The sequence below is a fragment of the Bombus fervidus genome, chromosome 14 (assembly GCF_041682495.2).
Source record: "Bombus fervidus isolate BK054 chromosome 14, iyBomFerv1, whole genome shotgun sequence".
Classification (NCBI taxonomy): domain Eukaryota; kingdom Metazoa; phylum Arthropoda; class Insecta; order Hymenoptera; family Apidae; genus Bombus; species Bombus fervidus.
Genome location: NC_091530.1, coordinates 6,148,286 through 6,175,076, shown reverse-complemented (window position 1 = coordinate 6,175,076; position 26,791 = coordinate 6,148,286). Strand labels below are relative to the sequence as shown.

At 40.4% G+C, this 26,791-nt stretch overlaps 1 protein-coding gene across 5 annotated transcripts in view; it reads left to right on the top strand.

Annotated features, from left to right (window-relative positions):
• The window catches only part of Ca-alpha1t (Ca[2+]-channel protein alpha[[1]] subunit T), a 110,819-nt gene extending 91,828 nt beyond the window's left edge, over positions 1 to 18,991 (top strand). For 4 of the 5 annotated variants that reach the window (XM_072017042.1, XM_072017044.1, XM_072017040.1 and 1 more), the window contains 18 exons: positions 729 to 884; positions 1,296 to 1,430; positions 3,316 to 3,606; positions 3,891 to 4,042; positions 4,165 to 4,311; positions 5,829 to 5,994; positions 6,377 to 6,723; positions 6,948 to 7,140; positions 7,218 to 7,367; positions 8,142 to 8,522; positions 9,093 to 9,285; positions 9,361 to 9,622; positions 9,719 to 9,849; positions 9,948 to 10,097; positions 10,300 to 10,592; positions 11,537 to 11,816; positions 12,341 to 12,600; positions 13,452 to 18,991. In XM_072017042.1, coding sequence (XP_071873143.1) covers positions 729 to 884; positions 1,296 to 1,430; positions 3,316 to 3,606; positions 3,891 to 4,042; positions 4,165 to 4,311; positions 5,829 to 5,994; positions 6,377 to 6,723; positions 6,948 to 7,140; positions 7,218 to 7,367; positions 8,142 to 8,522; positions 9,093 to 9,285; positions 9,361 to 9,622; positions 9,719 to 9,849; positions 9,948 to 10,097; positions 10,300 to 10,592; positions 11,537 to 11,816; positions 12,341 to 12,600; positions 13,452 to 14,354 — 4,590 coding nt within the window. In that variant the 3' untranslated portion in view covers positions 14,355 to 18,991. Of the gene's footprint in view, positions 1 to 728; positions 885 to 1,295; positions 1,431 to 3,315; positions 3,607 to 3,890; positions 4,043 to 4,164; positions 4,312 to 5,828; positions 5,995 to 6,376; positions 6,724 to 6,947; positions 7,141 to 7,217; positions 7,368 to 8,141; positions 8,523 to 9,092; positions 9,286 to 9,360; positions 9,623 to 9,718; positions 9,850 to 9,947; positions 10,098 to 10,299; positions 10,593 to 11,536; positions 11,817 to 12,340; positions 12,601 to 12,684; positions 12,711 to 13,451 lie in introns of all 5 variants that reach the window. The other variant, XM_072017043.1, reaches the window with a different exon arrangement.
• Positions 18,992 to 26,791: the final 7,800 nt, after the last annotated feature.

The window sequence follows — 26,791 nt, the reverse complement described above, 5'->3', positions numbered from 1 at the left end:
TTCTAACCGATACGTTTTTTCCTCTGGAAGTTTTTCATTCTCGGTTACTTTCCCTTCGGATCGTCGAAGGCTCGTCGGTGATTTCTCGCGACTGCCGATAGAATTAAACGGAGAGTGAATAACGATTTGTTTGTCGCGGCGATTAACACGGTTCGTTGTCGGCCCGAGAGCAGTTAATCGATTACACGGATTACGTTACGCTGTCGCGTATCATCGTCTTACCCTTTTTCAATAAATAACCGTACGTTGTTGTGATGCTCGTTGCCATGTTATAGAGACGCCGCGGCGAGAAAGATCAAAATAAAATCACGTTTGCCGAGAAGAACGCGGAGAGAACGCAGAGAGAAATTCGCGATTAAGCGGGCGCAAGTAACTGACATCCCATAGAGTAAGAATATCGACCGGATACTGATCGTACATTGCTATCTTTCATCTGTCTTCTCCTCTTTTTCTTTTCGTTCCCTTCAACTTATCACAATGTGTAGAACTAGCGGATAACGATGATTTACATAAGCTAGTTCCTATTTCTAAGAATACACGAACGATTTTATTATTACTATTAAGAGCAATTAAATAGCAGATTCAACAAGACAGAATAACTTTCTAGCTTCAATACTTTTGTTTGTCGTGAATATAGAAACATTCTGTTTTGCCTATCGTTTGAAGCGTAACCACCGATCGCTTGCGTCGTATATAAACAGGCATTTCCCATTTTCCTTTTTACATAGATCTTGACGCAGGAAGATTGGAACGTCGTGTTGTTCAATGGTATGCAGAAAACGTCTCATTGGGCGGCCCTCTACTTCGTCGCGTTGATGACATTCGGCAATTACGTCCTCTTCAATCTGCTCGTCGCCATTCTCGTCGAAGGATTCTCCTCCGAGGTACGTTTGTCGCTAATTTACGTTCATTTGCTGGACAATTCCGGTCCAGACCAGAATCATTAACCGCATTACTAACCACATAGAGTGACTGAAATTTGATCGAGAATTTATCGTAAATCCACCCTCTAATTAATTAAACGAATTTCCTTTATCCGAATCAAGTCTAGCAATTAAGAGTCTAACGATTAAAACTGTGACATCGAGTATCTAGTATTTTCCTGTCGTCTATCGTAACGTATAAATCGATTTGTAGTTGCAGGAAATTGAATAAAATTCGCGAATATTTTACAACTCGATTATACTCTATCGATCATCGATATAAATGTTATACTTTGAGTCAGTTCGTTCGGTTACTCGCTGTGTACGGCGAGTTACGGAATGTTATAAATATGGAAACATGAACTTTTCCAGAGAAATGAAAGAAGAGAGCGAGAACAGAGAGAGATGGCGAGACTCGCGGCGAAAGAAGCAGGGATGGGCAGCGACGATGGTTCCTCGAGAATATCGAGATCTCACTCGATTACTGATAGCGACACTTACACACAGGTAAGAACATCAATGTTGATTAATCATCGATAGTAACCACGCGACCGCTGATCGCAGAATCCAACAGAATTTCCAAAATGTTTCGACATATAATTAAAAATAAGTCTCGTAGGACGATAGGATCTGGAGAATCGTAAAATAATTGTAAGATCGTAGGATCCGAATGGGAGAAAAAATATCGATGAAAAAGAAAAATTAATCGAATCCTTGTGATTCCCATTCGTTTAAAAAAGAGTGAAAAAAAAAGAAACTTGCAAAAGAGACGTTGTAATTCTCTAAATTTCAACAATTGGACGGTGCCCTTGGATAGAAAATATCCCCTAAAGTAACTTGAACAAATAGATTCACCTTGGAATTTTTCTCTGTAAACATAGCGAGATCTCGTACGGATCGTCTTATATTCTCTGGGATAAATTAATCATGCAAACAACAGCTGGTCCATAACCGAAAAAGCCAAAAATATTCGAAGTACAGTATGAGAACCTACAGGTTCGTCACGAGGTTCTTGCATCTTTCTCCTCTTCGAGCTTTATCGATCATCTCGGGTTATGTATACGTACAGGTTTGCGAAATATTCTGTGCAAGAAGCAATTTGTTGGAAGAAGAGAGGGTAAAGAGCAATCTATCAAAGAAGCTTTATTTATCGATCAGTGGACAGCCCCTATCACCATTAATCAAATTAAAATATATAAAGCACGCGTCTGCTTAAAATCTTCTAGTAAAAAAAAATTACTTGCATCGCTAAGGAAGACATAAATCAAACAATACTTTAGTTTTATACAGGATAAAATGTTTACTTTTCTTAGGAAATCGCCGAGTTTAGAATTTCAGGTTCCTCGAATGCTGCATTTACTTTCGTTGTTTCGACACAACGAGAGTACAGGTATTTGCAAGAACAAATATTTTCAGATATAAAATGGGAGGAATTGGGACGATGTCAAAAATATTTCACTATTTCCATCCTATTTCATATTCTAATCCTTAAACATTTTGCATAGCCATCCACCTGATCTTTATTCTGATTTTACTAAGATTTTCAGTTTAGTTTCATTTTACTTTCCATTTTGATTCCGCGTTAACTTTCATTTTGACACCATTTTGCTTCCATTTTGCTTCTCGTGAATTTCCTAGAGGTTTGCTCCGTTTGCTTGTAATATGTTCTTGACGCGAGTATACATTATAGAAAGCTGCAACGAATAATTCATCTTTCGTGATACATGAAAATGATACGCCCATCTTTACGAATTTATCATCTTGAAGTATCCTCGTACAAGCGACTATCTGATCTAAAAATGAACTCCGCTTGTTTATCTGAACTAACATTGACTATCTTCATTCGCCTGAGTGTCTGCATAACTCACGCGCTATCCACTTGTCCATTTGTCTTTTGCTCTTATGCTCGAGCCAAGTGACGAATAATGGCTTACTTTCTATTCCAGAGCCATTTATCTCGATGCTTGTCGTGGATCAGTTTCACTAACATCTCTTACAACGTTACTTTTAATAGCATACGTTCCTTTCAATTTATTTTCTAATATGAAATCACTAGCTTCCAATTTCACGAATCGACTTCAAAGTGATTCTAAAACATTTACTCAACCTTTTGCAAACGTTAAATCATATGTCTTTGGGGATTATTTCCGGTTCACGCTCGTAGAAATAAATCACGCGAATTAATCCAATTTTTCTCGAAATAAATCACACCAATCTTTTAACGGGTACCGATTATTCGTCAACCTGTGAGACACAATGATCTTCGTTTCGAAGATAGCCACGCGTTGGATCGAATTTACTTGCGAATTTTTATGGACAGCAGGTACATTTTTATGCGCGAGAAGGAAACTGAAAAACGATTTTATCTTAGTGTGTAAATATTTGAACGTAGGATCGAAAGAATTCGTGGCAGAGCGCGGAGGAGTTGCGCAAGTACAAAGACAACAACAGCAGGGAAAAGCAGAACACCGTATGGAAACATCAGATGGACGAGCCAAAGTGTAACATTCAAAAGGAGAATAAGATGATGGGCGCTGCTGGACAACCACCGATAATTACTCACACGGCAGCCACCCCTCAGGATTCACCCAACACCACGCTCGATGTCGGCTACAGAGATCTAAATTGTCGAGCTGTTTATCCTACAGCGGCATTGTCCATCGAATCCATCGATCGTTCAGGCGTACGTGTACTATCTTTTAAACAACTCTGGGACTGCGTTTAATACGATGCTCGTATCGTGGCAAAGTAAATTAATAATTAGTACTCGTTTCGAAGTAATTGCCACTCGGTAAATATATAACAGATATATCTGATCTATCTGAAGAAATAAATAGCAATTGTAATGGAACACTGGAATTTTCTAGCTAAACATTTTTTTTTTTAGAAATGTTCGAATATTCTTATAGCAGGCTGAAAATATTCATCGATTTCCGGTAACTTTCTACGAAAATATTATTTTTCCAGAGTCAGTGTAGTATTCCTTCCGGCCTGTTGAAGCTACCAGACGTTTCAAATAAAATATCAACCAAAAATCTTATCGCCGGGCAGTTTCCTCGACGAATAAGCCTCGTCACTGCTGTTGTTAATCCAGCAACGAGAGAATCATCCAGTTCAAGGTACGTGCGTCTCAGCCGTAATATCCGCTTTCCACGAAATGCAACTTGAAATAAATTATACGAAACGCGAAGATGAATATAATCTTTCGACTCGTAAGTTACGTGACTGCTCCTTGCTACAGTCCGCCAAGGATACAAAGAGGTTACTCGTGGAAATTATCGCGGCCATCTCTACGGAGGAAACGTTGGTCGCAATCGGAGGACGAACCTCTTAGTAGAGCTACTGTCCTAAATAACGGTCGAAGCACCCTGCTCGGTTCCAATTCAACGTAAGTTGTGAATAAAATCAAGATGATACGCATAATAAAAGAATATTTGCAAATAATATATACAGTGGTTGGGAAAAGTATTTGTACATATTCTTATTTCTTTTATTTTTTTTAATTAGATTCTACGTTTTATTCTCATAGTATCGAACTTTTGTCATTCTCATTAAATGATACAAAATACATTACAGTCGGATTTAGTTAGCGTGTAAAGGTAACAACAAATACAGTGGTGTAGAAATATCTTTTGCAACCACTGTGAGTAATATTGAATTAATAAAGTAATACAGATAATAGTTGAATAATATAAAACAACGTTTAGGTATATTCCTTGGAGTGGGAGCTACAATTTGTTTGTTGACCCACTCTCTAGCTTAGGTTTTCATAATCCGTAAGAGTTTTATACATGAAATTTTCATATATAATATAATATGCAGTCATAAATCTACAGAGCGTACTTTTTAAATTTTCATCGCATCCTCGGATGAAAGAGTTGTAAGAAGCGATCCTCGCTATCTTCTTCGAAACTCCGACCAACTGCGGTTTCTTAAAAAAAAAAAAAAAAAAATTGTTTACGCATCACCTAGTAAACGAATTCTTCCAATTTCTCAAATAAATTCAAGACGTTCGGTCCAATTTTTAAACAGTTGTTCTGTTTTTAACACTGTGTGTACTTTTGTACGCCACTGTGGAGCTTCACTATCTTACTGTAACCTTCTAAAAAAAAAAAAGTCTTTTCAATTTTTAATCAGTGTAAAGCCGTGTAATTTTTTGCGTGAGTATACCTTGGTCGTATAGCCCTCACAGGGCAAACACTATTATCGTACAAACGTTCGCGTATACTTGTGCAATAGATTTGCATACTGCACGAGTATGTAGTTACGTGTGTAACCGGTTTAAGGGAAGTAACATCAATCTTTGTCAAAGATGATTACGGTTATCCGTAAATGCTTCATATTGGTTAACGACTCGGTCATTGCGTAATACGTCGCGGTAACTGAAAATTTGCTAAACCATTACTTTGTTGCTCATTTGCATGCGAAAAGACGATGAAAATTCAATCGCAAGATTTTAGTCGCACGAAGCATAGCGAGTAGCAAAACTATATCGAGCAATGAGAATAAAAATACCATCGTTAACGCGTAATAGAAAAATATCATTTGCGTTGAAACTGCGAGTGTACTATAGAAAGAAATGGTAAAAATCCACTCGTGGCGGTTCGTTCGCCAGTTAGGTCTTCAATAATTCATCGTATCGCGACCAAGGTAAATTTATTTATGCACATAGTCAAACGTAATATCTACAAGTTAAATTACTAATTCCGTTTTCTTGTTCAATTATTTGCCGGAGAATGTTGTCGAAGCGAAATATGCAAGTAATGCAAATTGATGGTAACGTCGTATTCGAAACACCGATGTAACAGTAACGTAGTCCGCGATAAACGTTGTTCACAATAGATGATCATGTTTATGCTCCAGTTTCTCCTTTGCCGTGGTAATTTTCGCAAAATTACCTTTCAGTTTCAACGGCGGTTATTTACACGGTTCGATAAGAAACGACACGCAAAGCGACACACCGAATAATCGAACGACCGTCCTAACAAGCAATAATCGTAGTCTCAGCCCTAATAATTCCATCGCAAGCCGTAGCTCCTCTATACGGCGTTACACAGCAACGCCTAATCAGGTGAGTCTTGTCAAAAATTTCAAACTCGTTATAAAACGTGATATTTCTTTTTCTCGTATTTTAAAAGTCCAGGTATCGGGGAGAGCGTGTGTAGAAAAGACGCAAACGTATTTTCAAAATTAATCGTCGGTTGATTTTCAGATAGAATTAATTAAATTATTTCAAATCTTACATATTTTACATAGAAAATATGAAAATTCGTATCAAAATCGTAATAGTACCATAGGAATAAGAGTTTCATTTTTACGAAGAAATTTACAAATATTAATCGTCGACGCGATTTGATTTTCCAAGTAAAAGATATAATTTGGTAATTTTTTTTTTTTTGCTAAACTTTGGTAATTCGTAATAAAGTAATCATGGGGATTAATATATTTTAAAGATGCGATGGATTAGCGATCTTTCGCGAAGGAACTCGTTGCGTGGAAACGAAAACATTCAGTCGCCGACGAGAAAAACTTTACCTCTAGACGAGGTGCCTATGCAATGCTCAACGGCACGTACAATCAATAATCTGTCAATGGAGACTGGTCCACTGCCCAGAATTAAACGACTTCCCGATCAAGATGATGACAATCCCCGTACAGACGAACAGACGCCTCCCTTGAATGGTCATGGTAGTGCAAGCAGCATCGAGAGAATTAAAAAAATATTCATGTTTTTTGAACCGAAAGGATGCCTTAAGGAACGTGATGATTACTCGCTTTACATTTTTCCACCGAATAACAGGTACGTTTGTGCGTGTGCGATATTTTCTTAAAAAGAAATCTATTTACTTCAAGTACTTCGAAACAAGAAAAATACGATTGAATTACTTAATACATTTTTTAATATTACTTTTTTTAAAATAAAAATCAAATATGCTCGGATTGTTAAATATTTTTAAATATGGTCGATACAAATTTTTATTATGATTAAGTGTTGCTCGATTTGACAACGAACGATCGTTTCAGATTTCGCGTTTTATGTCGGCGGTTAGTCGATCAAAGATGGTTCGATAACGTGGTTCTCTTTTTCATTGGTCTGAATTGTATCACACTGGCGATGGAACGGCCAAATATACCACCGGATAGTGGAGAAAGACTTTTTTTATCCACTGCGAATTACATTTTTACCGCGGTGTTTGCTGTTGAGATGTTTATCAAGGTAACAAAGAAGTTTTGATATCTCCGCGAAAAAGAGAGAGAATATCTTCTACGAAAACGGATTACAATTTGTCGCAGGTTGTTGCATCTGGTATGCTGTACGGCTCCGACGCTTATTTTACTTCAGGATGGAATATTATGGACGGAGTTCTTGTGATCATTTCCATAATCGACTTATCAATGTCCCTACTGTCGGCGAGTAGTCCAAGAATATTTGGAATACTGAGGGTACGTTTTTCTCTTTAACGTGATTCTAACCTAAATTGACTTTTACATTTGTTTCTCTTCTTTCTCTTTTTTATTGTATATAAAATGCTAAGAAAACACGTCAAAGAGATTTGCGCAGATTACATTCAACAGTATGAAATAGAATAAATTTGTTTTTAATCGTCGTATTTCTCTAATTAAATCAAAGCACCGATTTTCATTTGTTCCATCGAACTCGAATACTCTATTTTCCACATTTTGATTTACGGTTCAATTTCACGAAATTTTCTACACAGATAGCATTTAATTTCGTCGGAATCTGCGTATACACAGGCACACAATTTACGCCGTCTTAAAATTGAGATATTTTTGTAGAATGAGTAAATAATTAACCCTTTGATACTTAGTGTCGTGCCTGTCGTGTCGCGCCTTTACGCATATCAGAGTTGATAATGACGTGACAGGGACGTCACTTGACGTAGCAGTGACGTCACTTGACGTAGCAGAGACGTCACTTGACGCCAAGATGCTAATAACAATCGATGAATAAGTATGTGAATAAATCAATGCCTAGCACATATTGTATACAAATTACTCTAATGTTTGAAACATTTCACCATTTAAAGTGATTAATAAAAAACACTCGCGATTATATTTTCCCATTTTAATCATTCACCACTGAATAATTGTAATGAAATAAAATTGACACTGATTCGAGACACATAATAATCATGCTTCGCGTAACTTTCTCTCCTGTGATCAAATAACCCTAACCTTTAATTCGTATCGTTGCAGGTTTTTAGACTTTTAAGGTCACTAAGACCATTACGGGTTATTAATCGAGCTCCTGGTTTGAAACTGGTTGTTCAGACATTGTTATCCTCTTTACGACCTATCGGCAACATCGTTTTGATATGCTGTACTTTTTTCGTAATCTTCGGTATCTTGGGCGTGCAGCTCTTCAAGGGTGCCTTTTATTACTGCGAGGGGCCTGATATTAAAAATGTACGCAATAAGACGGACTGCCTGGCCGACAAACGCAACGTTTGGTTAAACAGAAAATACAATTTCGATGATCTTGGAAAAGCGTTGATGTCGTTGTTCGTATTATCATCGAGGGACGGATGGGTGAACATCATGTACACCGGACTCGACGCTGTAGGCGTCGATCAACAGGTAACGCGCTCGAGTGCGCCAATTTTATTTGCATATTATATTACCACTTCGCTTAATCTACATGTACCCTAGGGACATTTATTTTTCCCCCAAAGTTCTCTCTTTTTAATACCAACATTGATTTTTAATTCGACCAGATTATCGCTCGCAATACCATAATTCCAAGTAGGATCGCCCTTTAGATTTACTTTCTAATGGAAGATCGTTTCATCTCCTTTAGAGGTTATCCTTTTTACCGTAGTGAAAACTGGAATACTTCCATAATAAATAGAAATGACATTTGTAACGCGTAAATCGTTCCTGGTAACAGAATTTTTAACAGCTTTGATTGTATGTGTTCTTTGGTTAGCGATACGAGCTTCGATTCTGTCGGTGAAATTACTTAAAAGTTTCAAAACGTCGATGAAAATGTACGTATAAAATATACATATTCCAGAAAGACAGCAAACGAAATGAAAATTTGAAACTGTGGTCTTACTTTAACGATTATTATGAAATTAGTAACTGGTTTATCGTGATTGTAATAACAATTAAGTATACCTGCAAAGTATCCGTTATTATCCGTTTCAGCCAATCGAGAATTATTCGGAATGGCGACTGCTCTACTTCATAGCTTTTATCCTGTTGGTTGGCTTCTTCGTCCTTAACATGTTCGTGGGCGTTGTGGTGGAAAATTTTCATAGATGTCGTGAGGAACAGGAGAAGGAGGAACGCGTGAGAAGAGCTGCCAAACGAGCCTTGCAAATGGAGAAGAAACGACGAAGTAAGAAAAGGAAGAGCGTGTTTAGCATTTAATTAAAGAAAGATCGAAATTAAAGCCGAACCATTCGATTCGCAGAAATGCACGAGCCACCCTACTACACGAACTACTCAAAATCGAGGCTATTCGTTCACAACGTTGTGACTTCTAAATATTTCGACCTAGCAATTGCTGCGGTGATCGGCCTGAATGTTGTTACCATGGCGATGGAATTTTACATGATGCCAAAAGCTCTGACTTACGCTCTAAAGATATTCAATTATTTCTTCACCGCGGTCTTCATCCTCGAATCTTTTATGAAACTCGTTGCCTTAGGTCTACATCTTTACCTTAAAGACAAGTACGTCGCATTTTCCTCAAAAAGTAAAAAAAAAAGAAATAAAAATATTCTTTCGTGCGATATCAAATATTCAAATTGTAAACTATTTCACTCTAGATGGAATCAATTAGACGTAGGAATCGTGATATTATCGGTGGTTGGTATAGTTCTCGAAGAAGTCGAGTCGAAGATCATTCCGATTAATCCTACGATAATTCGGGTAATGAGAGTTTTACGAATCGCTAGAGGTAAGTTACAAAAAGAAAAAAAAAAAAAAGAAAAAAGAAGAAAAGAAAACAAGATGACAACGAAGGGGATCGGCTAACGATTAAAATGATTTTTGTAGTTTTGAAGTTGCTGAAAATGGCAAAGGGAATACGCGCCCTTTTAGATACGGTAATGCAGGCGTTACCGCAAGTTGGAAATCTAGGATTACTATTTTTTCTGCTCTTTTTCATCTTCGCAGCTCTTGGTGTAGAACTATTTGGCCGATTAGGTAAGCGCTAAATTATCACAGAGAATTTTTCAAACAACGATTTTCTTCAAAACCAACTTACCTACCTTTCTTTGCTTATTCTTTCACGTACAATCGTTTCCCCAGTTCTATTACAATTTCTGTCCCCTGCTGTCCACGTTGTATATTTTATATTATAGTAGCGTTCGCTACCAGTTCCTGTAGGAATTGTTAATTATTGCAGAATGTAACGACGACATGCCTTGCCAGGGTCTCGGGGAGCATGCGCATTTCAGTAATTTTGGTATGGCATTTCTAACGCTTTTTCGCGTAGCCACCGGCGACAATTGGAACGGTATCATGAAGGACACCCTGAGGGACGACTGCGACGAAGCAGCGGACTGCGTGAAGAATTGTTGCGTGAGCACCATTATAGCCCCGATATTTTTTGTAATTTTCGTGCTGATGGCACAATTCGTTCTTGTCAACGTGGTCGTCGCCGTGCTCATGAAACACCTCGAAGAAAGTCACAAACAGGTGAGAATACTTTATTCGTTGCGCTTAATTGATTTTCTATTTCTATGAATGAAATGTCTGAAATGAAATGAATAAAAACGCCACCCACTCTTCGTACACTCGTCCATTTCTTCATCCATAATAATCTTTCAACAATAATGATTTCTAATGTTTTAAAGTTTACATATATCTGTTTTCAGTTGTATCTCCCTGTCTACGCTTTCCTTAATATTCGTTTGCACCAACGATAAACTCCAAGGAACCATTAATCCTGTGTCGAAAACTAATTCTTATTGACACTTATTCCATCTGCCATCCATAAAGCTTATTGTTGATGCCTAGTCCGGTAGTTTTACGATGCGTTCTTTAATTCCAAGCGCTTCTTGGGTTTACTAACTTAATGGTTAAATCTTGCACACGCAACATTTCTCTATTCTTCGCTCGAGGGTTCGTTCCGTACTTACCAATGACCCTCAGTTGGGAGACGGTCAGTTCGCATCTTTTCTACCTGTTTCTTTACGAATTAGCAAGGACACTTCCTTGCAGGAAACTGCAACTGATGAATTGGTTTGCTCATGTTCTACCTGGAGTCTTCATCTTTTCCGCTTCGCTCCTACTTCGACGCATAGTGAAACGGCACCGCTTCGCTCACGTTTAACTTTCATCTGTGCACCGAGTGTCCGAAGTTATTCTTTGTGAAATATAAAGTTATATTTAAACTTTAAAACCTTGTGTCAGGTTCTATCTAAATATCTCTATTATCTCAATCGAGACAGCGAATTCGTGGCGTTGATGCTAATTGAGGCGAGAATTTACGACTCTCGTTGAAGAGTCACACCGCAGACGCGTGTAAACAACAGATTGTAAAATAGAACGATTCGGTGTTATGAAAATGTAGATCTGTCGCGTTAAAGTGTAGTAAAATTGAAAGAGGATCGATTTAAAGTTTAAAATCTATTTGTCAGATGGAAGACGAGCTTGACATGGAAACTCAGCTGGAGAGAGAATTGGCCGCGGAGCAGGAAGAGCTGTTGGAGGTAGAGGAAGAAGAGGAAGACGAGGAAATGGTGAAACGAGAAAGAGGAGACGATGGTGGCATCGAGGAGGATGACGACGTTAGAGAACGCGAGTCTATTTTAGTGACGAACGAGAAGATTCCTGTTAGGAGGAGACCTGGTCTTGCCAAAGTTCGTTCCTTGCCTGCGAATTTTATTTACAATCCGCCACAGGAGGAAAACACAGACGGTACGTGTACAGTGAAATATTCGACAACTGAATGTAAATTATGAATAGATCTGGCCAAGCCAGCTCAATCGATAATTTGATTTTGCATTAGGCAAAACGATATTTAAAACTTGCATACGATTCTTGATAATCTACTTTGTTCACGAGTGATTATTAAATCTAATTCGTTCTTTGATTATTAAAATATTATTTGATTGTCGTCTGTACATGTGTGTTACATCTCAATATTAGATACTAAATTCTAATATTTTAGGAAATTTTACACCTATCTGTTTAAAGCACTGGCAATGTATTTTTGTAATTTTGGGTATCGTCTTTCAAAGATCAAAGATCAAAACTTGTATGCGTATTTAAAATACTTTTCCGTGTATACTTTTCATAAGAAATTTTCTTATTACGAAATAAGACGTAATAGGCTAAACGTATTTTATGCTTTTACGTTTATCAGGAAATTTTAAGCACGATAATACGTGATTTTTTTAAACGAATAATCCAAAAGATATCGCAATTTCTACGTTTTATAGACGGTACGATTTTCGCGACGTTGTCGCGGCGCAATTCGTATCATCGTTCCAGTTCAAGACCGTCCAAGTTCAAATCGAAGCGTCGACAAACGTTTCACTCGGGGCATCACCAGAGGAGATCCTTACTGCCGATGCATTTTGAAGTCGCCGAAGTTTTCGAGAAGCCAGTGAGCAATCTAAGCGTGCCTCGAATTATTCCTCAACGCAACTACAGTGCAGCAAGCCGACGTCCCACCCACGCGCAGCATCTAAGGTTACAGGTAAAATTATTTTTATTTTCTCTACGGACGACAAATTCTAAGCATGATTAGTTTTGATCGGGTTTATAATTTTATTTCCCTTAGGTAGGCAATTTTGTTAACAGTTACAAGTAAGTTTTCAGTTTGCAGATAAATCGATAAAGTAAAAAGAAAATAGCACGTGATGACCCGTTTGTTGTTCTATGCTTTGCGTTCCGAGCACGTACGAGAAGCTTCCCAGAAGCCAAACTGATCAACTCTATTTTTTACCAATTTCTCATCTTTCTTACATAAGTAGACGATGGAAGTTGAATTTTCGGAAAACAAGTTACGTACTCGCGTGAGTCTGTTCATTACGAGAAGATGACATAAACAATAGAAAATTCCGAGATGAATGTGAAAAAACAGTCTTTGCAACGTCATCCCTTTTCTTGTTTCTCGATCGATGGAGTTGGTCGATGCGACTTCTCGATAGCCTGCGTAATACTATTTCAATCGTATAGTACACGCATAGTAATGTGTTTATCGTTCTATACAAATCTTCAATTATCGTGCACATCAAGGTGTCAAATACAAACTCATTTGCCACGCTAATTATTTTGTTGTTGAACATAGTCACTTTACTGTTTACTTTTAAGTTCCTTTCAGTGTCAAACTCCTCACAAGAAAAAAAAAAAAAAAAAAAAAAAAGAAAAAGAAAGAAATGGAAAAGAAAAGAAAAATCATCACTTACCTCCACAAAGAATCCTACATCTCAAAGTGAATTCCAGAAAGCAACACACTCTGGCACACTTAATTTCCTTGGCTATTCACGAAGCAATTAATCATTATAAAATATATCATATTAAATATATGCTAATTTACGTTGGCAGGAGACCAGCAGCAACGGACAAGAGAACAAGTGTTTGTTGAGCGTGATCAAACCTCCAACGAGTTCTTCCCCGGTGTCACCGGCCGGCTCGGTAACCACGCTAGCCTGTCCTAAACTAAGCAGCGAACGTTATCTTTTGCCAACGGCCACTATTTACCCGTCCAAGGCAACGTTGAGTCGCAGGCCATCGAGCGACACGCAGTCACAGTCGGACACGAACGTGAGCGCCGGTACCGCGAGCAACGCCCCTTCCAGAACGCCGAGCGTGTCGAACGATTACACGGAAAACGGTGCATCGAAGGGTAGCAACAAATTGGACGATTCTAAGAAAACGAAAAACGAGCGACGGGTATCTGCTCCACCGACGGACGATCTTGACGTGCAGTCGATCATTAACGAAAGGAGACCGTCCAAGCTCAAGTGCGGAAATTCCCTGGGAATGGCGGCCAGCGTCGGTGACCAATACCCTCCGTCGATTCGTACGGGCAGCTACGTATACGTCACCGAGCAACGATCGGAGGAGGTGTCGCCGATATCGACCGGTAACATGAGCGACAGCATGATGGGAAGCACGAGCGTGAGCACGAGTGCAAGCACAAGCACGAGTGCAAGCGCGAGTGCAAGCGCGAGTGCAAGCGCGAGTGGAAGCGCGAGTGCAAGCGGAACAGGAAGCGGTGGCGCTAATGGAAGCGGTAGCAGGAACGGAATCGCCGTGGTGAATATACCGGAAGCGGTTTGTACGACCATTGGCTCGGATGTTCGCATATACGTGGACGATACCGACTCGACGAGCAGCAACAGCCATCACAGGAGGAAATCCAACGAGGAGACGGCGGACGGGTCGACGACCGTTTCGTCCGTCACCGCGGTCCATGATGGAACCGACGTAACGGAAGAAACGTAGGGGAGGTCCGAGAGATTCGACAGAGCGTGTTCCGGTACACCGTCGGATCCTTCTTAAAGTTCAAGATCGAATGGCCATCGCGCGATCTATACTCCTATCTGAAATGCGTTTAGAGAAACGGATTCTAAAAAGAAAAAAAGAAAAAAAAAAAAAAAGAAAACAAAAAGCAAAAGTAATCGGTTCTACCGAGAAACGGTATAGATTTCTATGCAACTGCTAGCCGACCATGGTATCCACGGCAAAGTACCATGGAGGGTTCTGCGAGGGTTCAATGTTTGGGCTCTAAGAAAGACTGTAGTGCATGACAATATAGTCGTTATATTCTAGTAACTTTGCCGCCGTGAACTTGCCAAAGATAGGGAGCAGGAGGTTTAGGGAAGATCGGGAACATCGGAAGGGTGGATGGATGGCGTTTTCCGGGCAGGGAAACGGATTCGCTGTTGGTCGAGCGAGTAACCGAAAGCAAAGATCAATGGGAATCGAAGGTACGGGAGAACGTGTTCGATCACGGATAGAACAATTGTGTGTTTTCAGCGCGCAAAACGGAATAGTCCGAAGGGATGACGCGAATGAGAGATCGCGTGTACGCGTTAGCGAACGGCTGAATGCGCGTGCAAACGACAAGCGAGGGCAACCAAAGAAAAAAAAAAGAAAAAAAAAAGAAAAAGAAAAATCAGAAGAAATGAAAAAAAAAAAAAAGAAATGAAAAACCTATGACAATCTATTATTGCCAGCGGAACCGATCTTACGTTCCGTTAAAAAATACACCGTGGAAGTCGATCCGTAGGAATTGGTAGGATGAAGAACGATGTAGTTCTGCGTCGATAATTAGAGAATTTATGTAGTCGTTAGGTAAAAAAAAAAAAAAAAAAAAAAGGAAAAAAACAAATTTGTCGAGTCTACGCGACAATTGCAATTAATCGGACCACACTTTCTCGCCTTTCCTTTTTCTCCAGCTCGTCGAATAAATAACGCGTGTCGTTCGCAGGAATGTTTCGAGAGCCGCGGCGGATCGTGGGTAGCTCTCGACGGAGAAACAGAAAGGTGCCAAACCGAACGTACAGGAAACAATGTGGGAAAATGAAGCATTAACGCGATGAAAGAGAGAAGAGCACGAACGCGAATGGTCATTACCGAAGTGCCAGAAAATCTAGATAAAAAAAGCAGTTTCGGACTATAAAAAAGAAATTAGGAAAACAGAATAAAAAGTAGCGTAGTCTTATCGCGGAGCGGAGATTTTAGCTGCGGAGAGACAGAAAGAACAAACGGAACAAAAAATCTCGTGTATTAACAGTAGACGTTAAGAGCTTCGTAATTAAATATTCTCAGAACCAACGTGGTGCGTGGTCGAAACGGCGGAAGAATGGGGAGGCCGAACAAATATTGTTACGATTGGCTAAAGTAATAAACAGCCAGTTCATAGTTTAGTCGATTATAATGGTATTTTTGTCACCTCTTTCACGCTAACTCTATATAACGAAAGAAAACAAGCAAACTCGACGATTAGCTCGGAGCTCGAGGTAAATACGATTAGCAACTTAAGACTAACTCCGACGTTGTGATAATCTTTAATACAAATTGAAACTCGTACAATCTATAATCTCTATGTCAATTGGTATCAACTTGGACAGGTTCGCGTGGAAAGCTATGACGACACCAGCTGCCGTGTACTTCCGAATAAATCCTGCGGCGACTCACGATGAGTCAAGTATTCTCTTCGTTTCCTTCTCTTCGTTTCTTTCTCGCGTTCTAGAACGTTCTTCTCGTTAACATCTGTGATATACTTTAATCGTAGTGTATTTCCTATATATAAAAAAAAAAAAAAAAATAGAGAGAGAGAGTGAGAGAGAGAGAGAGAGAGAACAAAAAAGCGCGACAAGGGTAAATGGAGGGAGCGAAGATAGCAGGACGACAAGCAGAGAGCAAAAGAACAAAGATGAAGCAGCAATTAAAGAAACAAGAAAATACGAAACGATGGTAGTGCGACTTTTTAATAAAAAATAATATGAAAGGAACATAAAAGGAGGACGAGCGCGGAACTATGGTTTGAAGTGAGAAATAAAAGAAAAAATAAAAAAATAAATATAATAAACACAAATATATAAATACGATAGAAGAAACTCTACTGTACATACATACACTTACGAATATTCTATACTATACACTCGGTGTGGTTTATTTTGATACTACCGCGTGCGGTAATATTTAACGATTGTCGGAGATAAATTCAACAAATTAGAAACGAAGAAAAAATAGTAAAAGAAAAAAAAAAATTAAGAAGAAGAAAAAGGAGTAATTAAATAAAAGTAAAAGAAGAGTGCAAGTATAAAGTAAAAAAAATTCTATGCCTTCTAACGTTGACGGACGTTGACGAACCTTCGTGCGGTGGTGGTGCCCGCGCTTCGAACGATCAAAGGCAATTGGTGATTTCTCTTCGTTGACTCGAAGTTTCATAGGTTGCTAAAACGTTAACGAGCGCTGTGCGCCACGTTGCTTTTTAAAAGAGAAAAAGAAAAAAAAAGAACATGAGAAAAGAAAAAAGCGATAGTCACGCGACTGAATCGAACGATCGATCGATCGATCGAACGAAAGAAGCAACGTTCGGTTCCAACAGAATCGATTATCAGCTGCCTCGCGTGTTACGTGTTACTTCGATCGTTCGATAATCATAGGCGTAACGAACTATTACCAACGCTATAAATAATAATAGTCTCTTTGTGTAACTCGTTGAACCTGTTAAATCGAGACAGCTGTTAATTAATAATCGCTGTGGGGGCGATCAATTCGTTTCAATTACCTGTTAATCGTTAATCGTCCGACGAGAGTGACAATCGTTAGCGAAACGTAAGATGGCGGACTCTTACGTCATCGATCGATCTATCGCACGATCCCAGTAGTAAACGAAACTACGTAGTGGTATGGACTGTTCATAGTCGAAACTTACTCCGTTTAAAAGGTCTAACGCAAATCTTGTACGCACAATCACGCCTATTCTACTCTTACGTAAAAACGACGGGTCTCCGTTTCAATGTTCTGCTTGTTGCGATTATCCATTCGAAATTGTTACGTTAAACGAGCGAAGAAATTTCTGATGTATTTATGAGACAGGGAAGGGTCGATGCGATTCGTTAATCGCGAGGAATAGATAACGAAGAAACGAAGGAAAGGAAGAACGTGTGACGAGAATGTAGAGTCAAGCTGTTGGTCGAGGTGAAACTGTTCGTAATGGTGGCGTATTGGACTTCCTTGGACCTTTTAATCAGAAATCCTAGATTATAATGTATCCGTATAATATACATATATATATACATATATAAATGCGTGTGTATATATATATACACGATACACGTACATGATTAACGTATAACGCGCGTCTCTCTGGCACCACGACCGAGTTTCGATAGCTCGATAGCGTTAGACGACTGACCTCCGAATTATAGTTTACTCTAGCCACGGGATGAATCGTGCGACAGCGCGCGAGAATTCGCCGTTCAGTTGCACGAGTATTTGTTTAGCGAAACAGACAGTAAAAAGCAAGTGAAAAGTTTAGAAGAAATAAAAGAGAACTAAAAGGATGAGTAAAAGGGAGAAGAAAAGGCGAATCTACTTACGTATATGCGCAACATGGCGATGGAACAATTTCTATCCGCGAGAGAATCCGATGAAGACGAAAAATAAGAAGAAGATGAAGAAGAAAGGGAAGTTGTGTTAGAACAAGGAGAAGGAAAGTGGAAATTAAAAGAAATGGGAGAAATGGAAGAAAAATATAAACGAATAAAATTAACAAAATGAAGAGTATATACATATATGCGTACATACATACGTGAACACATATACGTATATATATATATATATACACATAGTTACGTGAATAATAAGTACAAGAGATGAAATCGTGCACGCGCACGTACATCAGAGTTATTAAACGTGTTATTCAGTGTACTTGTTGCCGCGTGCCTCTCGAGTCTGTTCTTCGCCCCTGAACGAGGCAGTGCGTAATCGTCTATTTAAGAAAAAAAAAAAGTAAAAAAGGGAAAACCGACAAATGAAAAGTAACAAAAAAGAAATAAAAGAAAGAAAAAATTACAAAAAAAGAAAAAGAAAGAGAAGGAAGAGACAGATATAAAGGAGAAGTAAAAGAAGAACAATAATGGAGGAGGAAGGATAAGGAAGAAACGCGATGAAAGCCAGGGGGAATAAGGAAGAAGACGGTAGAGGGAAGAAGAGAAAATGTAAAATAAAGAAAAAAGAGAAAAAAAAGAAATAAAACGAAGAATGGCTAGCCGCCCTCAAATGTATCGTGCTATTTTAATTACAACAGTAACGTACCAGGCATGGTCCATACGACCGCCGAGAAGCGTCCTTTTTGTCTGCCTGATGCGTACATGTGCGTATACGTGAATTTTTTCGGCGAGAAGTCTAGCCACGTGAATGTTCGATCGAATTTCGAAAGAAGAAAGGGAAAAAATTAGGAAAGGGAAGAGAGAGAAAATGAGAGTATGGGAGAGAGGTGGAGAGAAAGGTTGAATGCGTGAGTGCGAATGTGCGAGAGAATGGAAGAACACGACGATAGAAGCGTAGAACAAGACTAAATATGTACAAATGTAATAAATTGAATGACGATTACGTTGAATTGACTCCATGACTTTTTATTTATTAATTTCCCTACTATTTTGTTTTTATATTTAGCGAACGCTTTGGATTTTTAGAGTTTAATTTTGCGTAATAGAAAAGAAAGATATATACAGGCTGTTCGGCTACAGGTGTAAGGAAATTCAAGTGCCTGCACGCGAGCAAACCGCCTTACACGAGCGAGAAAGGGTCAGCCTAAACAGCGGGGCGCAATGATTCTCGGACCGAAAGACTCACACGGGTGATAGTTTACCTCGTAAAAGTCATAGAGTTTGACCAATAAGCAAGAAGTTTATGATATTTAGAGATGTAAAAGACCTTCGCGACGTTTTGCGAAAGAAATGGTAGATTGAACATTAAACCTGCTTACTCATAGAAATCCATAAGAAGATTGGATGGAGTTATTCAATTTTAAAATACTCTATTCTTATTTATATTTTACAAAGTATCAAAAGTACTTATTATTAGTTACACTTCTAAATTATATCTGAATTATATTTCACTAATGTAATATACTATAGATACATTAATACGAACGCCTAGTCAGGATCGCAGCCAATTAGCTCATATTACTTGCCATATAATTAATAATTATACCAGTTGTACAGTATAGTATACTTCACTGTATAGTGATGCAATTAGTAATTATATATCAAATAATATTGATTGCCCGGGTCTCACGTGGAGGTGCTGCGAATGGAGACCCACCCTATACGCAACCCATCCACCCTCCTTTTACGTAAAACAAAATCTTAACGATTCGTTATCGAATAAATGCTCCTTTTGGTGTGCGTTAGCATAATGTTGAAAACGAACAGCAAAGGGAGCTTTAGGAAGGAAAACCGACGCGAGAACTAGACCTCTGGCTAGGATTCATGAAAACGTGAAATCTAAAAATTATGTATCTAAATTATTTACATTATCTAAATATCTAAAATTATGTAATTACGATCACTGTTGCGATCGTTGCCCACTCGCACGTGCGTGCTCGAGCGATAAACGTTCGTTTCGAAACCACTCGCGACCGCGACCGCGAAATTCGAAAAATCGAAAGCTAAACCAGAGACGAGAGCATGGTCTACTCGTGCCAGTTTCACCGTCGATTTTTCAAATAAATTTCCAGAAACAGGTTGGTTACACGAAAACGTGTCTACCCGACTATCTTTTTTTTTTTCGTGGAGGAAACCTTCATAGGCGCCCCGCGCCATCCGGGGAGAGGGCGCCGAGTAGTACCGGATTCGTACCGGCTAAAACCTCCACGGTGGCCGTACTTGGCGCATGGCGGAAGTTCACTTCGAGTTATGCGAATCTAACTAAAGACGCGATGCGCGGCCACCAACAGTGTCCAACGGTGTCCCGCGGTGACCCACATTGTCCCGCGGTGACCCACATTGTCCCGAGGTGTCCCACATTGTCCCGAGGTGTCCCACGTTGTCCCACGTTGTCCCACGTTGTTCCATGATGTGCCACGGTGTCTCACGGTGTTCCACGTTGTCCCACGGTGCAGTCCAGTCTAGATCCAAAATTCTCTTAGTGGCCTTTGGTTATCCAAACTGGACTGGTGCGTAGTTCTTAGCTTGGTATCGTTTTCCAAAGATTAATCAACTGATTAATTTTTGGAAAACGATGCCAATTACCAGGTCTCACCACGAGGAGGTGACTACGCACGAGACCCGCCCATGAGTTATTTAACATTATGCATCGGTCTCGACATTCAACCTATTGGCAAGAATGTCGAGTTCTGACTCTACTCGATCATGGGCCTGCGTAAAGAGATAGTTATTTCGTAGCCTAACCGCGAAATACCTATCTCCTACGCAGCAGTTACACGAATCTTTACAAACGTAAAACAAAGCTTACACGACGCAATATCTATCTCCCACACAACGCAACATGTATCTCACACACAACGATTACATCGATCGGTACAAACATCGTACAATAATTCGCAACCCTATCGGCAACATTCCGTATCAAAGATACATTTGTCTAACTTGGAACGAAAGAAAAGAAATGGGGCTACTATGGAAAAGAAGCCCCAACAATCGGACGATGAAGAAAAACCGCGGCTCGCCCGGAACGAACGTAATCGCGATCTCTCGATAGAACTAACAAACCTACGTGACGTACCCCCGTGCACCAGATAACTCAAAGATTCAGTGGAAGCGCAAGCATTGACCTTTGCTCGATTCCTGTCACGTCGTTTGGATCTTATCACGGTCGATGGCACTTACCGATGATACCAGTGTCCAGCAAATGGGCCTGCAATTTAACACACTCCAACTGAACAGTTGAACCCGGGAAGGGACCGCTGAACAGGATTACAAAGGCAAGGCCCCAACTGAACAGTGGGGTCCACCCCCGCGAGTTCGAACAGAATTACGGAGGACATTAAACGCAGGTCCCCTGTCCAAGTACCGAAGTACCAACCGGACAGGATTGCGGACCTGCGACTCAATCGTCAACAGATTCACAGGTATCACCAGCGTGATGACAACGCCCGCGATTCGAGGCAAACAACGAGCAGTCGTCGAGTAGTCACCAAGACTAGAGGTGTCCTTGGGCGACCATCGAATCCAAAGAGTTGTCCAGTGCACGTTGACCCGCACGTACCCGGAATACGCGCGAGCGAGTACGCCACGCGGCAGTTTGAAAGAACTGAGCGATCGCGAATATAAATCGTGGGAACAATTTTTCCGATATGGTAAGGGAAGGGATCAAGAGAGACGAGATTTATATTTTTCGTTCCAAGATGGATAAGTATCTTTGTACGGAATGAGCTTACAATGCACATAACATAGGTATCTATCTTATGATTAATTAAGACTAAAACGCACGCATCCCACGGTGTCCCACGGTGTCCCACGATGTCCCACGGTGCCCCCGCGGGGGGGTCTTAGTCCAGTCTAGATCACCAAAACTATTTTGGATGATCAAGACCAGACTATATTCAAGTAGTTTTTAGCTTGATATCGTTTTTCAAATAATAATACTAATATTTAAAATAGTAGTTGGTGTATTATTATTTGGAAAACGATACTAATTACCGGGACCCACCACGAGGAGGTAACTACGCTCGGGTCCCATTTACATAAACAGTTTTTAAGCATTGGAAGCAGAAATGTAAAATTATTTTTTAACAAAGAAGTAGCGTGTATTGAAATTTATTAATTAGATTGTCCCACGATGTCCCACGTTGTCCTACGATGTCTCACGTTGTCCCACGATGTTCCACGTTGTCCCACGATGTTCCACGTTGTCCCATGATGTCACACGATGCCCACGATGTCCCACGGTGCAGTCCAGTCTAGACCATCCAAAATTCTTTTCGCCGCTTTTGGCGATCTAAACTGGACTGGTGCGTAGTTCTTAGCTTGGTATTGTTTTCCAAAAATTACTCAACTGATTAATTTTTGGAAAATGATGCCAATTACCAGGTCTCACCACGAGGAGGTGACTACGCAAGAGACCCGCCCATGAGTTATTTAACATTACACATCGATCTCGACATACAAGCTAATGGCAAGAATGTCGAGTTCAAACTCTACGTGATCATGGGCCTGCGTAAAGAGATAGTTGTTTCGTAGCTTAACTGCGAACCATATATCTCCAACGCAGCATGTACATGAATGTTTACAAACGTAAAACAAAGCTTACACGACGCAATATCTATCTCCCACACAACGCAACATGTATCTCACACATAACGATTACATCGATCGGTACAAACATCGTACAATAATTCGCAACCCTATCGGCAACATTCCGTATCAAAGACACATTTATCCAACTTGGAACGAAAGAAAGAAAATGAAGCTACTGACACTGTATATACCATTTCGTGTCTTGCAGAAAGGACACACGAGTCGCTGTAGTAAACTTTTTAACATTCTGCTTTTACGACAATGATCTTTTGAAGATATTGAAAAGTTATAACGCGACTAGAAGAAGGTTCTTACGCGACGCACTCCCGTACACTAGATAACCCGAAGGTTCAACCGAAAGCCCAAGAATTGACCGTAACTCGATTCCTGTTTCGCAGTTCGAAACTTACACGAGTCGCGGTCGATGGCGCCGACCGATGATGCCAGTGATCCACTGGTGATCCAGCCGTGGATCCAGCACATAGGCCGGCAACTTAACACACTCCAACTGAACAATTTGAACCCGGGGAGGGACCGCTGAGCAGGATTACAAAGGCAAGGCCCCAACTGAACAGTGGGGTCCACTCCCGCGGGGCCGAACAGGATTACGGAGGACGTGAAATTGCAGGTCCCTGACCGAGTACCGAAGTACCAATCGGACAGGACTGCGGATCCACGACTGAATCCCCAACAGATTCGCAAGAATCACTGGCGCGACGACAACTCCCGTGATTCGATGCAAACGTCGAGCAGTCATCAAGACAGGGTGTTCTTGAGGCGACTTACGAATCCAAAGAGTTGTCTAGTGCACGTTGATTCGCACGCACCTGGAATACGTGCAGGCGAGAACGTCACGCGACAGTTTGAAAGAACTTGATCGCGAACCAATAAATCGCGGGTACAATTTTTCAAGTGTGGAAATCAAGGGAAACGAGATTTTTATTTTTCGTTCCAAGATACGTATCGTTGTATAGAATGAGCTCACAATGCACTTGACATAGATATCTATCTTACGATTATTTAAAGCTAAAACGCTCGCATTCCACGTAGTCTAACGTTGTCCAACGATGTCCACTGTTGTCCAACGATGTCCACTGTTGTCCAACGATGTCCACCGTTGTCCACCGTTGTCCAACGTTGTCCACCGTCGTCCAACGATGTCCAACGTTGTCCACCGTCGTCCAACGTTGTCCACCGTCGTCCAACGATGTCCACCGTCGTCCAACGATGTCCACTGTTGTCCAACGATGTCCAACGTTGTCCACCGTTGTCCAACGATGTCCAACGTTGTCCACCGTCGTCCACCGTTGTCCAACGATGTCCACCGTTGTCCAACGATGTCCAACGTTGTCCACCGTCGTCCACCGTTGTCCAACGATGTCCAACGTTGTCCACCGTCGTCCACCGTTGTCCAACGATGTCCAACGTAGTCCAACGATGTCCAACGTCGTCCAACGTTGTCCAACGATGTCCCACGTTGCGGTCCAGTGTAGATCATCCAAAATTCTTTTTGCGGCTTTTGGAGATCCACACTAGACCAACGGCGTTCCACGGTGTCCAACGGTATCCTAAGGTGTCGAACGGCGTCCCACGTTGCAGTCCAGTTTAGATCATCCAAAATTCTTTTGGCGGCTTTTGGAGATCCACACTAGACAAACGGCGTCCCACGATGTCCAATGGCGTCCAACGGTGTCCAGCGGCGTCCCACGGTGTCCAACGGTGTCCAGCGGCGTCCCACAGTGTCCAACGGTGTCCAACGGCGTCCCACGGTATCGTGCATCGTCCCACGGTGACCTGCATCGTCCCACGGTGTCCTGCGGCGTCCGACGGTGTCCTGCGGCGTCCCACGGTGTCCTGCGGCGTCCCACGGTGTCCAGCGGCGTCCCACGATGTCCAACGGCGTGCCACGGTGTCAACGGTATCGCACGGTATCCAACCGTGTCCCACGGTGTCAATGATGTCTCACCGTGTCCCACGGTGTCAATGGTGTCTCACCGAGTCCAACGGCGTCCCACGTTGCAGTCCAGTTTAGATCATCCCAAATTTTTTGGCGCCTTTTGGAGATCCACACTAGACCAGCGGCGTCCCACGATGTCCAACGGTGTCCCACGTTGCAGTCCAGTTCAGATCATCCAAAATTCTTTTGGCGGCTTTTGGAGATCCACACTAGACCAACGGCGTCCCACGATGTTCAATGGCGTCCCACGATGTTCAATGGCGTCCCACGGTGTCCACGGTGTCCAATGGCGTCCCACGGCGTTCAGCGGCGTTCCACGGTGTCCAACGGCGTCCCACGGTGTCCAACGGCGTCCCACGGTGTCCAGCGGCGTCCCACGGTGTCCAACGGCGTCCCACGGTGTCCAATGGCGTCCCACGGTGTCCACGGTGTCCAATGGCGTCCCACGGTGTCCAACGGCGTCCCACGGTGTCCAACGGCGTTCCACGGTGTCCAACGACGTCCCACGGTGTCCAACGACGTCCCACGTTGCAGTCCAGTTTAGATCATCCAAAATTCTTTTCGTGGCATTTCGTGATCCAAACTGAACTGTATTAGCGCAGTTCTTAGCTTGGTATCGAATTATTGTACAATGTTTGTACTGATACGTGTAGTCGTTTTCCAAAAATTAATCAACTGATTAAACTGCGAAAATGATTACATCAATTAGTATAATCATTGTACAATAATTTGCAACCGTACTGGCAACATTCGGTATCAAAGATACATTTGTCTAACTTGGAACGGAAGAAAGAAAATGAAACTATTGACAATGCATATACAATTTAGAGTTTTGCAAAAGAATCATACGACTCGTTGTACTAGACTTATGAAGATATCGAAAAGTTAAATACTTCAACGTGACCACAGTATGCTTTTCTTAAAAATGGAAAAATAGGAAGAAGCCTGAACAATCAGACAATGAAAGAAAAATCATTTGGGTATCTAGCATACATATTTAATATGTTATGAAATGTCCAAATATGTAATTGAAATGTATTTTCTGAAAATTGGATTTGGTATATGAAAAAAGCAGGCATCTTTAAAACGGGAACATTTAATACACGAAAAATAAACTACTTATAATGGTCAATTATAGATCAAATTACTATTGATTAAATTTTAGCAAATATAGAGAATTATTTGTATCTTTTTAATCGAAACTAGCGTTACGTTGAAAACAAGAATTTTAAGTAATTGAATTTAAACTGAATTAAAAATTGAAAAGTTCATTTGGAATAACTAAGATGAGAGAAAACCCGATTATTAGAAAATCACTTGCTTTGTCCTTTAACTTTTAACAATATTTGTTATTTTCTGCAACAACGTAGTGACTTGCAACACAGTGAACCGAAAGATATGCACATAAATCATTTAATGTAGAATTTTTCTTACAAACGAACGATGATCGCGAATGAACTTTTGTTTCATGCAAATGAAATTCGAATATTTATAAAATTCTACATTACTGTTAAAAGATTGAAAATATCGCGGTCGAAAAGATTCTAAAAGTTATGGTTCTAAGAACGAACAATCACCAGCATTAATTCTAATAGCAACGAATTAAATTTTAAAAAGTATTTCAAGCCTTCACAACAACATTAAGATATTTCATTATAATACTTTGTTACGTATGAAATCGCTCGCAATTTCTTACATGTAAATATATATTACACATATATACATGTAATAAATGTATATAATGTAATAATGTGAATATATACATGTAAATATAAATTATACATTCGTAATAAAGTTCTGTATTTTAGCAGTCGTGGTAACGTTAACGCTGACAAAGGAATATGTCTTACAGCAGTATTTTCAGTAATAAACGTAGTAATAAGGGGTGCATCAATAAGGGACTCTGAAAAAGAAACAAAGCAGTAGCCAGAAGGGCTACTAAAATTCGATCGTCTTCCACTCTGTATAAACCCGATCAACACGCCGAGAGTGGAACTGAATATTCTTGTTTCGCAACGCTAATTTGCTACTATTATTTATGAAGCAGAAAATTATCAAAATCAAACGCGAAGAGTGCTTTAATATATCTGCAATATCAATTAATCTATCATTTAAAAAAGAAAGTCTGAAAATTCCCGAAATTTGATACGCGACGCTAATAAAAATAAATCTACGCACTCGTGTTTAAACAATACGCAACACTA